At 41.3% G+C, this 12,661-nt stretch overlaps 1 protein-coding gene across 5 annotated transcripts in view; it reads left to right on the top strand.

Annotated features, from left to right (window-relative positions):
* MAPK10 (mitogen-activated protein kinase 10) overlaps nt 1-12,661 on the top strand; it is a 217,490-nt gene that overhangs the window by 176,718 nt on the left and 28,111 nt on the right. For 4 of the 5 annotated variants that reach the window (XM_026697824.2, XM_087935861.1, XM_087935860.1 and 1 more), the window contains exon 10: nt 8,040-8,222. In XM_026697824.2, coding sequence (XP_026553609.1) covers nt 8,040-8,222 — 183 coding nt within the window. Of the gene's footprint in view, nt 1-633; nt 706-8,039; nt 8,223-12,661 lie in introns of all 5 variants that reach the window. The other variant, XM_026697825.2, reaches the window with a different exon arrangement.

The raw sequence follows: 12,661 nt of genomic DNA, 5'->3' as shown, positions 1-12,661 counted from the left end.
TCAATTAATGGATGTAAGTCAGGGGGTTAGTTAAGATAGGGGTAGTAGGACAAAGGAGGGAGAATTCAATCAACGAGTGTCTTGAATTTACAGGATAAATTACCCATTTAATGGGGAATCTGTTCCTAGATATGTTGCAGATGGCACTTTAATACTAAGCCTGCTTTATGCAGAAATGGGAAAAATAAATTGGGGACTGGGAAAAAGAACAGATTTTTTTTTTTTTTAAATCCGAAGGCAGAGGGCCAAAAATAGAGATCAGTTGCACCTTCGTTAGTGCCTTGGTTTTGTTTCTAAACCTTCTGTCTGGCTGCTGGCTTGAGCCACCCCTTCTGTTGCTAAATGATAGAAGGGCCTGATAGGAAAGACAAGCCGAAGAAGCAGATGGATGCAACAGAGAATGGTTGCCATGGAATTCTGATTCTACTTCTAATTAGAATATCTGATTCAGGATCAAAACAACAACAACAACAACCATAACAATAACAACAGCAACATTCCCAGGAATCCCACATCCTAGTAGCAAGGAATCGTGCCTGTTCTTTTGATCCAACCAGATAAGTCTTCTCATTTGTTTGTTGTTCTGTTGCTGTGTTCTTGTTTACCTTCATTTCATTTTTTTTTTGTTTTCAGTTGACATGTGGTCAGTAGGTTGCATCATGGGAGAAATGATTAAAGGTGCTGTGTTGTTTCCTGGCACTGATCGTATCCTTCCTAGGCTGTGGGCTTCTCTAGATAACATTGTTGTTCTGATTGAAACTTCTGATTCGGAATAGCTTAATTACTGACAGGCTCTTACGAACTGCAATAAACGTTGTATGTAACGATGTCTTGCCGTCACCGCAATATCTTTATTTTGAACCTTTGCCATAGATTCAGAATTCCTGAATTCCTCGTTCCCTGTTTTTATCAAGCGTTCTTCTTTAACTTTCTGTGTTACAATAGATCGGGGTGTCAAACTGGATTTCTTTGAGGGCCGGATCAGCACTGTAGTTCTCCTCCGTGGGCCGGCGGGGGTGGGGACAGCAGGGAGCAAGGTGGGAGATGGGACGGACAAAGTACAGCACTTTGCCGGCCAAAATGGGGCATAACGGGGTGGGGTGGGGTGCGTGCACACCTCATTTTCCCCGTACCTCATTTTCAGCCTTCCTAGCCTCCTGCAACAATCTCCCAGCTAAAAGCAGGCTGCGCGGAGGCCTCCGCGTGGCCCATTTTTGGCTGGCAGAGGCACCGTTGGCAGTCCTTTGATATTTCCAGGACAGCCTCGTGGGCCAGATTTAAACGCCCCGCCACCTGGATCTGGCTCACGAGCTCTGAGTTTGACACCCCTGCAATAGATCCTGCTAGCTCTCCATATGTCGTGAAAGTTTATGGCAGTACTTTGTAGGTTTAGTCTGGTTTGCAGGAGCATTAATTTTATTTCATTTTTTTAATGAATCCATGTTCATGCAGTCTGGACGACTGAATTAAATTAACTGAGCGGGGAGAGAAATTCATTGCTGAAATATAGTTCGCTACAACTTACATAAATAGTGTTCTGCTGTAACTTTACAAATAGGTCATTATAGATAGCTGTGGTATCTTCAACTGACGTTACATAGTTGGAGGTTGGTTTTAGCCTTTATATCCTAGCTTGCCTATATGGAATCTGTTGGGCAAATAAATGAATAAAGAAGCATCACAGACCCATTTCTTGTTTTGTATTCAAATTCAAAAGAGCTTGAAATCCTTAATGGCACCTATTGAGGCAAAATTATACATCTGAAGATAGCAGAGTTTTGAAGAATGAATCAAAATAGATTGAGTTGATGTTGTGTATTTAAAGAGATCCATTGCAAATTCAAAAGGATTTTGGACCTTATGCAGGGACAGCACCTCTCTGCTATTAATTAATTTTTTCATAGTTTCATACAAGCTAATTTAGTGCTTCAAATCTGTGCGTATATGCCATGGCTGATAAATCAGCAAATATTAGCAATATGTTTATTTTGGATGTCACTACTGGGAATGATTCCTACATATCTGATAACTGAGTCAATGTTCAAAACTCAAGGATATTTATCTTTTCTTCGATAATTCATTTGCAGGATATATGAACACATACACACACACAGCAATAGCAATATCGCTTTGACTTATGTATCATTTCACAATGCTTTACAGACCACTCTAAGCGGTTTACAGAGTCAGCATATTGGCCCCAACAATCTGCATCCTCATTTTACCCACCTCAGAAGGATGGAAAGTTGAGTCAACCTTGAGCCGGTGAGGATAAAACTCTTGGCATTTGGCAGAGTTCACACACACACACACACACACACACACACACACACACACACACACACACACACACACAGTGCTCAGAGTTGAACTATAGATTCCTAGGTGCTCTCTGAGTTTGATGGTTTGCTTGCAGGTGTTTCTGACTGGATAACATCACCAGTGTCAGTGATTGTGCTGTTTGCTCTTTGTTTATATACAGTGGCTTGCCCTGCCAGTGGAAGTGTGGTTGTCTCCTATCAATACATGCATACCCAATCCTTGCTAGCATTGATGATGCTACTAGTTGGGTAATGAAATGTCTACAAGCAAACAACCAAAGTCAGAGAGCACCGAGGATTCCACAGTGCCGAACTGTTCTCCATGTCCCAATGTTTATCCATGACTGTTGGATAGATTGGGCTGGAATTTAGAGACAGGACCAAATGAGGTTCTACAGTTGAGGGTGAATTAGGAACTTTGGACCTTCAGCCTAGTCCAGCCCCATCGTTTCTATACCATACTACACTGGTATCATTTTACAATACACAGCACTTCCTTCTGAGAACCCACATGTATTCCTGGTGCTCTGATAAATATAATGCAATACAATATCAACAATGCACATCTTTGCCCAGCTACTGCCTTTTTACCCAGATATTTTTAGCCAATCTTTAATATTGTCTTCCAAACCAGGCATAAATATGAAATGAGTTTTACTTTAGGTACCATATTTCTCCACAATACGCTCTGGATTCAATCATCATTCTGACACGGTTAAACAAATGGAATAGCTTTTTAATGTAAAAATAATTTTCAAATAAATCAGCTGGAGAAAAGATAAACCTGACCCAAAATGTCCTATAGATAATGGATTTTAAAAGCCTAGTTTCTTTCAAACAGCTGCACGGTTATTAAAATTTGTTCATAGAGCCTCGATAATTAAACCATTAAAAGCATTTGCTGTAGAAAAATTCCCTAGAAACAGCCACTAACGGCTGATGATTTGTTTCAAATTCATTCTTAGTAATGTTGGTATTTTTAAACAAATAAGATGAGGAGGAAATGCCATTAAATATGCACTCCAGTTTTTATAAGGCTATGCAATATTTTCTCTTATGTCTTTGTTCTCATTTATACTGCAACTTTTTCAACACATTTTATTTTATTTGCAAAAGCTACTTCCATTAATTGTAATTTTGTGTACTGTGCAAAGCTGACTTCTGTTCCTTTCACATGTTAAGATTCAGGCTTGGGTTCATAATCTGCTGGCAGTTTCTCCTGCTCCAATACTGATAGAAAAGAATATTTGTAGCTCAGGGTTGAACTGTGGGATCCTGGTTCTCTCTGAGTCTGGTGGTTTCCTTGCAGATGTTTCATTGCCAAATTAGGTAATATCATCTCCCACCCTCACCAACACTGATGATGTTACTTACTCAGGTTTCCCCAAAAATAAGACCCTGTGTTATATTTTCAGGGGTGCCATCTACTGACTAATCTCACTTATGTGAGATTGACCGTCTTTTCACTGTCAGAGGCCTTCAGGAACTTCTTCTTTAGCCAGCAAGGCTTTCCTGAAGGCCTCTGCAATAACTGAGCTCTGGATCGATCCGGAGCTGTGTTATCAACTACAGAGGCCTTCAGGAAAGCCTTGCCAGCCTTGATGGCTGCAGAAGAAATGGGCCAGCAAAGCAGGTGTCAGGGTGTGTGAGGCCTGGGTACAACTGTCCAAAGGTAAGTAGTAACTCCATCCCACCATCCCCACCCTAGCTTAATTTTTACTCGTGCACTCTGGAGTAGGTGAGATCTTAATTAGGGCTTATTTGGGGGATAGGGCTTATATTGGGTGAACATATAAAAGTCAAGCTAGGATTTACTCTCAGGTAGGTTGTATTTTGGGGGAAACAGGGTGGTTTGGTAATGAAACATCTGCAAGAAAACCGCTGGACTCAAAGAAAGTGAGGACACCACAGTTTTTTTCCATCTCTGAACTGCATCATTAACCAGGCCAGACCACTTGAAAAGAAAACATATCCAGACTACAGAACAATGGGAAATAGCTTTCTGCACTGATACATAAGGGTCATCCAAGTATCCTGGGGTTAATAAGTAGTTTTGTTTTGCATTCTCTTTGCCCTGTTTCTAAGACGTTGAGAAAAACCCATAGAAAACAATCTGTGACCATTGTCACATTCTTTGATTGATTTTGATGTGTTTCTTGAAATGTATCGTGTACGGCTGACCTTGTTAAGATCAAAAACTTTTGAAGATTGCACAGAAAGAACCCTGTTTTATCTATAATGCAAAAGTTTTCAGACAGAGCCATGTTGCCCATTCATTGTAAGCAACCCAGAGTATTTTGTTAATTTTAAATGTGTGTGACATAGGATAATGAGTTGATGCAATAATGTGGATTGTATTGCAGCCAATTTTTGAATTTCTTTGAAGAGAAGTAAGAAGAGAGAGTATTAGATTTTATAACGGGTCCGCTAGCTACTTCCACAAAAAGCCATAAGAAGGACAAGATTTGACTAATCGTGAAAGACATTTCGGTGGGAATTGTGAATTACAGTGAATTGTCTTCTCTACTTTTCCTCTATAAATTGGAATTAATATTTCTAGCTTGTGGTTAATAGCCCAGTGAAGTGGCTAATAAGAGCAGGCCCAACAGCTACATCCTAGAGAAACTCCCAGCTGAGTTTCTCTAGGATGTAGCTGTTGGGCCTGCTCTTATTAGCCACTTCACTGGGCTATTAACCACAAGCTAGAATTATCCTAAGCTTCTGAATAGGTACTGTTGTATATCCAAAATCTGAACTGGCTTCATGTGTCACTATATTTTACAAACATTCTTTATTAAAATAATCTACCCCTTTGCTTAATTGTAGCAAATCTCATTATTGCCATGATAAAAATTGAAGATCACTCTTGATTAACCAAAGGAGTTCCATGCTTTCATTTCCGCTAGTTGTGTTCTCAATCCATGTACACTAGCAGTCCATTGGCCTAGACATATGTAAGAATGTGTTTGCATATATATCCTTGAAGAAGATTGCTAAAAAACAAAACAAAACTGCTTGCTCATTTTTCTTGGCAAGATATACTTAGTGTTATGTCAGCTGAACTGAATGAGCTGCTTGTCAAAAGCTTTATACCGGTTGCGATCCATCACTGAACCATTATTATGACCTTGTTGTGGTCTGTGATAATAAGCGGGAGTTTTCTAAATGAATGATTTTTATATCAAAAGGAAATAGCATTTTGGAGGAAGATTCCTAATTAGAATATGGAATAGGTAAGCCAAGTGCAATAGAACGGTATATTTTCATTTAATGTTATGGTCAAAATGCACTTGGAAAAGGCATAAACTTAGATAGCAAGAAGAAGAATGAAGGACAGGGACGAAGGGAAGTTAGCTGAATAGACTATGTTCCATGATAGATTATCAATTAATGACTGCCCCTGAACTCAAAGTCATCTCATCTTTTACTTTATCTACGCCAGGGGTGTCAAACACAAAGCCCATGGGCTGCATCCGGCCCACGATGTGGCCTTTATTAAGGGACTCTGAAAGAGATCCAGAAACCATGACTTGTGTGTGTTTCCCTATTTTTATTATTTTTCAAATACAACTTTTTTGTTTTAAACCAATAAACACTCTAGTGTCATCTATCTAATCCCCTAGTAGCCAATCATTTGGGAAGTCCATAAGCAATTCATTAGAACTTTCCCCCTGAGTCTCTAATGACTGGAAGTTAGAAGCATTTTCGGATCTTTTGAGTAGCATATAGCCATCTCGACTCTGGATCACTGAAAATTATTCTAATTGCCTTTCATGGCTGTCTAAACCTGTGTCCTAATTTCCTAATTTACTCTTCATTTGCTTGATTGCACTACTTCTGCAGAAATGCTTCACAAGGAATAAATATGAAAGATTTCTGAAATAGGAAATAATAGGAAAAAAAACCACGAATAAGCAGGGAATTAGTTTAAACTTTAAACTAAAAAAATTAAGTATACTTTATAATAATGTAAGTACTTGTCGTTAATTGGTCCCAGGAGGTGCGATGAATACCAAAAATGATGAGTACGAAACACATTGTTTCTGTAAGGAATAATGTAGAGAGTCACAAGGCAGCTGACAAGTTCTAAATCATACATTGAGTACTAAACAAACAATGAGTACCAGGACAAACCTTTCACATCAAAATGTGTTGAGTACCAAATTTGATGAGTTTCAAAGCACTTGAGTACCAAGGTAACACTGTACTGCATATGCATAGTGGGGATGAATCAAACGCTTCTTTGGAAAAATAAATGGAAATGTGAGATATAATCATAAGGAAATGTTGTAACAGGAGACAATGCAAAGCAATCAGCGAGGGGTAATATGTGAAGCTGTCTCCGACTACAGGAGTAAATCACAATCAAATTTAGAATGCACACTGCTCCTATGTATTGGTTATGGCCTAAAATGAATGGAATGAATATGTCTGTATTTGAAGAACTTGTGTTTGAATCCACCGGACCGTTTCGGTGAATGCTTCTCTTCCATTTATTCAGCAGCATATTTCCTAAAAGAGCATGTGCTGTTTAATAATACTAGGTGTCTTATGAAGGATGCTTAAAGTTACTTCTGGATTAAGGTCTTGCAAAAAGAGGTATTCATATTTTTATTCCTTTGGATTTTGTTCTGATCAAAAAACAAACCCAGTGCTAATGAATACGCCAAAGTCTATATGCATTTTTTCCCGACATACTGAATTACTGTGGACTCAATGTCTTTGATGGGTTTTCCTTTGTTACTATGAAACAGAAGTATCTTGCTGGAATAACAGGTTAACAACATGTCCAACTACTGATAGCAATTAATACTGATGAATGTAGGAAAAAAAAAACATGGGTGTTTAGGGAACTGCTACAAAAAGAAATCTAAATAGAGTTATACCCCATTGTTGTGGATCAGTCTTGGTAAAATGCAGATATTTTAATCATGGGAATCTTGTGTTCAAGTTCCATCTGGCTGCAGGTACTGATATAAAGTATCTCAGATGCTTCAGCTATCTGTGTCATCCAATACATATAGATTATGTGGTAAGAATCAGAAACGGATTGGTGTGGATAATCCAGTCATCAATTAAGTCACCAAGGTAATGTATGAATTGGATTGTCTTCTTATAGAGGTAATCCTCACTTAGCGACTAAAGTTGAGACTGGCATTTCTGCTGGTAATTGGTATGGTTGCTCAGCAGGAAATCATGAAAGCGTGACTGACTTATGACATCACTTCTCATTTGATCATGGCGGACCAGCACGATCATTAAGTGAAACATCACATGAACACAATCTGCAATTTTACTTCTGCATTCTCCATCAACTCTACTTGTTGGAAACCCATTGCACTCACATAACCGCAGGATGCTGCAATAGTGGTACATGTGAAATGTTGCCCCCCACCCTCAAGCTGTTTTCTTTTACACTGCCATAACTTGAACATTGTTTAATGAGGCAGTTGTTGAGTGAGGACTATCTGCATCCAAATCGGTGGGAGTCACCTGAGCTGAATTTCCAAGCCATTGCTCTTGTTTCGGTATGGGTGATATTGCTCTGATATTATATTGCCCTGGAAAGGAAACACAAAGGTTGTCAGAGATTTCATAACTTCTGAATCTAGTTTGTTATCTTTAGACAGCAAGATTCTGAGAAAAGCTCGGAGTGGGTTGCGAAAGACGGTGGGGTGGGATCCTGCAGCACTTGTTTCCTTAACTCTCTCTGCTCAGATATTGACCAGTGGAATAAGGTAATTGAACAGCTTGGAACTCCCTGTCCAGAATTCATGAAAAAGCTCCAGCCCACGGTGAGGAACTACGTGGAAAACCGGCCTAAATATGCTGGCCTCACTTTCCCTAAACTTTTTCCAGACTCTCTTTTTCCAGCTGATTCAGAACACAACAAACTCAAAGGTAAGAACAACAGAGATGCGCGAAGCATGCATGGACTAGGACAGGAGTGTCAAACTCTAGGCCCGGTGTGCAGGGTGCTTAGATCTGGCTCATGAAGCCACCCCGGAAACAGTGGAGGACTGGCCTGCGGTGCCTCTATCGGTGAAAATGGAGCTTTCACACACACGGCCCTCCCAAGCTCCGTTTTCACTGGCAGGGGGTTGCAGGAGGCCGTCGCAGCCAAAAATGGAACTCGGGAGCCTGTTTTTGATGGTAGAGCACTCAGACCTCCATAAGCACCCCCAACACAAGTGATGTCAAGCTGGCCACCCCATCTTGGCCACCCCCCCTACCTGAGGTCAAACACAATCCTGATGCGGCCCTTAATGAAATTGAGTTTGACACCCTGAACTAGGTCAATGAGGGCAAGCTTGCTTTGCATTAGAAATGTAGTTATTGCATTTACATCCAAGACTCCCACCGGGGTGAAACCCATGGCAATATATATGGGATCAACCAGACTGTCTCCCTTCTGGTCACTGACTGGATGTGGATCTATGAAGCTTTACAAAGTGTCCTGCCTCGTGTCAGAGGAGCATTGTCAAATACATATCCCACTTCTGCTGAGACCAATGTTGAGGAAAGGGTCACTGACACAATTTCATTCCCTTTCTTTTCAGCTGTGATGACCCGGGGCGTGGCACAAAAAATAACCAAGTCACAAAAATAGAAGAAAGTCCTTTTAATGCCTCCAACTTGGCCCCAGTGTCCAATTATCCTCAGCAGGATATCACACTTTTAAAGAAAACAGTTTATGGAGGGAGTAAATGCAGTCCACACCCAAAGTAAAATTAATTTGAAATAAAAATCCCAACACACCACACTGAAGTAAATACTACGGCAGGCAAGGATGATTAATTGCAGACTTCTACCAGATAATGCAGCAAGCACAGTTGGGAGGAAGTCAAAACACAGATAAGCTCCGACAAGAATGCACACTTTGCTTCCAGCAACTTTGCCATGCGCAGTTGGTCCTTTTAATCCTCCCAACCAATCCTCCCAACTGCAGCCCATGAAGGGGATCAGGGCCCCTTCCTCCCCCATAGACCATGCCACTCATGTTTCTCCCTTATCCATTCCTCCCTGCATGGCCTAGGATGAAGAGAGGATGGGCCTTCCTCTGAATGCCCATCCAGCCTGTGCCCTTCCTCAGTTTCCTCCACAACCACCAGAGCCACACTCCGACTCCCTGTCAGCTGTTCCATCTCTCCCTCGGAGTCAGACAGTGGCATGACATCAGCCTTTAAAAAATATTTACAGGTAGTCTTTGACGTATGACCACAATTGAGCCCAAACTTTATGTCACTAAGCAAGACAGCAGTTGGGTTTTTTTTTTTAAACTTTATTTATACATGTTTTTTCTTCTTTAAAATACATAAGTGCTTAACAAGACAGTTGTTAATGGAGTTTGGCCCCATTTTATCACCTTTCTTGCCACATGTGTATCACTGTAGTTGTTAAATTAGTAGCATGGTTGCTAAGTGAATCTGGCCTCCCTATTGTCGGAAGGTTGCAAAAGGTGATCACATGACTCTGTATAAGCCTCATAAATATGAACCACTTACCAAGCATTTGAATTTTGATCACATGACCACGGGGACATTGCAGTGGTTGTAAGAGTGAAAGCCAATCAGATAAGTCACTTTTTTCAGTGCTGTTGTAACTTCGCAGGGTCATGAAATGAATGGCTATAAGTTGAGGACTACCTGTATACTGATGTACCCCAAATGATCTAAATCAGGGGTCTCCAACCTTGGCAACTTTAAGCCTGGCAGACTTCAACTCCCAGAATTCCCAAACCACCAAAGATCAGGGACCTCTGATCAAAATGGTGTTTTACATATCATATTTGAAAATGCTAAGCGGTGATGCAAGGTGGAGGTGAGATAGGTTTTTAATAAAAGTCAAGAGGGGACCATAACTGTGCTATCAAAGCCTTCCTGCCCAGTGGTAGGATTCTACATTTTTTCCTACCGGTTCTATGAGAGCGCGCTTCGCGCAGGCAGCACTCAAAAACCGCCTTCTGCGTCAGCGCTAGTGAGATGAGCTGCTTTTTAGTTCAGCTGAGGCGCAGCAATCTGCTCTGCTGCACGAATCAGCTGAGCTAAAAAACAAGGGAATATAGGCAGGGGTGGGATTCAAATTTTGTAACAATCGGTTCTGAGGGTGTGGCCATGTGACTGGGTGAGTGTGGCTTCTTCTTTTTTTTGCAGCACCCCCACTGTTTTTTGGGCCTCCTGGTCCTCAAGGCAGCCTCCTGGGGTGTGTGTGCATTTTTGCTCCCAGAAGTCTTCCCTGGGGCCCAGGAAGGGGAAAAATGGAGTCGGGGGGCACGCAGCACTCTCCCATGCTCCGTTTTGGGGCCTCCTGCGCCTCAGGGGAGCCTCCATTTTGCTCCCAGAAGGCTTTCCTGGGCCTCAGGAAGGAAAAAAAACTGAGCATTGGGGGGTATGCAGCACCCCCTGTGCTCTGTTTTGAGGCCTCCTGCACCTCAGGGGAGCCTCCTGGGGGGGGGTGTTTTTGCTCCCAGAAGGTTTCCTTGGAGCTCAGGAAGGAAAAAAATGGAAGGGTGGTGGTGGTGCGTCCCTCCTCCATTTTTTCCTTCCTGGGCTTCAGGGAAGCCTCCTGGGTGAAGCAGTAAGTAAGCAGCATAGCTGATCATAAGAACAGCTGATCATCGGGAGTGGGGGAAAAAAGAAATACTTTAAGGAGTGACTAGGAGGGGAAGAACACAGTCAGTCATGTTGGGCATGCACGCAATGTTTCACATGCACGATAAGGACTGACTGGGCGGGGAGGAGAGGGGTGGGCAGAGAGGGGTGGAGCCAGCCAGGGGCACGATTTGCTGGTTCTCTGAACTGCACAGGATCATAACCACCGGTTCTTTAGAACGGGTCTGAATGGTAGAATCCCACCCCTGAATATAGGACAGGGGGCAGGTGGTTGGGCCCAGTCAGAGGTGGTATTTGCCAGTTCTCCAAACTGCTCAAAATTTCTGCTACCGGTACGCCAGAACTGGTCCGAACCGGCTGAATACAACCTCTGTTCCTGCCCTTTTTTACATGCCTTGTATGCGGTACATATTTAAAGGGATGTTCTTTGCACAATTGTGGCCTCATCTTGATTTTTTTTTTTGATGTTCCAGGATGCGATAATGGCATCAGTCAACAATTATGACAGATTATCTTTTTCTAGTCTCCTCCCATACCTTTTGGTGATATATAGGTTAGTGTATCTACAAGGCAGGGATTATGCACACACACAGACTCATACATATACATGCATACTTGGTGCTGCCGGCCATAATTTCTTTCCTATTTTTACATACCTGTCACCAGAATAGGGTCATCATTGTGTCATCAAATGTCACTGGCTACAGGCTTGATTTAAAACCAGGCTATACGCTGATATGTTGTAGATAAATTTAAATGAGTGGTGAGAATGTCCTTGGAAATATAATTGCTATGTGAATATATGTGTTCATCATCTACTATTTTATCCCCATCTGTTTTTTTTTCCTGAAAATGTTTAATCCAAAGCTTCCAATTCCTACTATCAAAGGAAGGACAAGTAGGATTATTAAATATAACTACCGGGGATGGAAGTATTAATCTATACCTCTCCAGTTGTGCAGGGACTGGAAAATTCAGGGAGTTGTAGTTCCAACACATCTCTTGGTACCAGTTGGAGAAGGGTGGTGAAGTCTTTGGATTATATTGTTTAAAGACAAAGATGTGAATGTAGAAGAAGCCCAACAAATGGGGGGGAGGGGGGAGAAAGAGGAGTACAAATAGTATTATACACACTGATATATAAAGAAAACTATTATAATTACAATATGCATTTAAGGTTAGCAGTTGGAAGACAAGGATCATGTATATTCAATTGAATTATTATTGCTAGCATTGTATAAAAAGTATACAATACAAATACATTGTCCACAAAATATGTATAGTTGTTAAAGGAAAATTACAAATAAAACACACACACACACACACACACACACACACACACACACACACACACAAAGAAAAACACAAAATACTACTCACATATCATCACAAAATCTCCGGAACCGTAATCCTACAAACGTGAAATTCGGCACGTATATTCCTCTTGGCTTCTAGATGCTTGCTAAGAAAGGATTTTTCGAAATGACCATGAGATCATTAGTATTTCATATATTATTATTAACATGCTCTGGTGCTAAGGAGTTCAACTCCCCCTCCCCACCTGAAAAGAAATCTGTTCCAAATGCATATTTGGCATTTGCAGAGGAGAGGAGTTTCAGTTTCAGTTTCACAGTACCAAGCAACTTTAGTACAGAACAGTTGAGCTAAGCCATGCCTAGGCTCCTTGCTGTCTCCTTGCTCACACAGCAAAGACTTTCAGTTTCCAAA

This window comes from Pseudonaja textilis, chromosome 6, assembly GCF_049901715.1.
Source record: "Pseudonaja textilis isolate UNSWEBS1 chromosome 6, rPseTex1.2, whole genome shotgun sequence".
NCBI lineage: Eukaryota > Metazoa > Chordata > Lepidosauria > Squamata > Elapidae > Pseudonaja > Pseudonaja textilis.
Note: the sequence above shows the minus strand (reverse complement) of the source record. Positions and strands in the feature narration are given on the sequence as shown.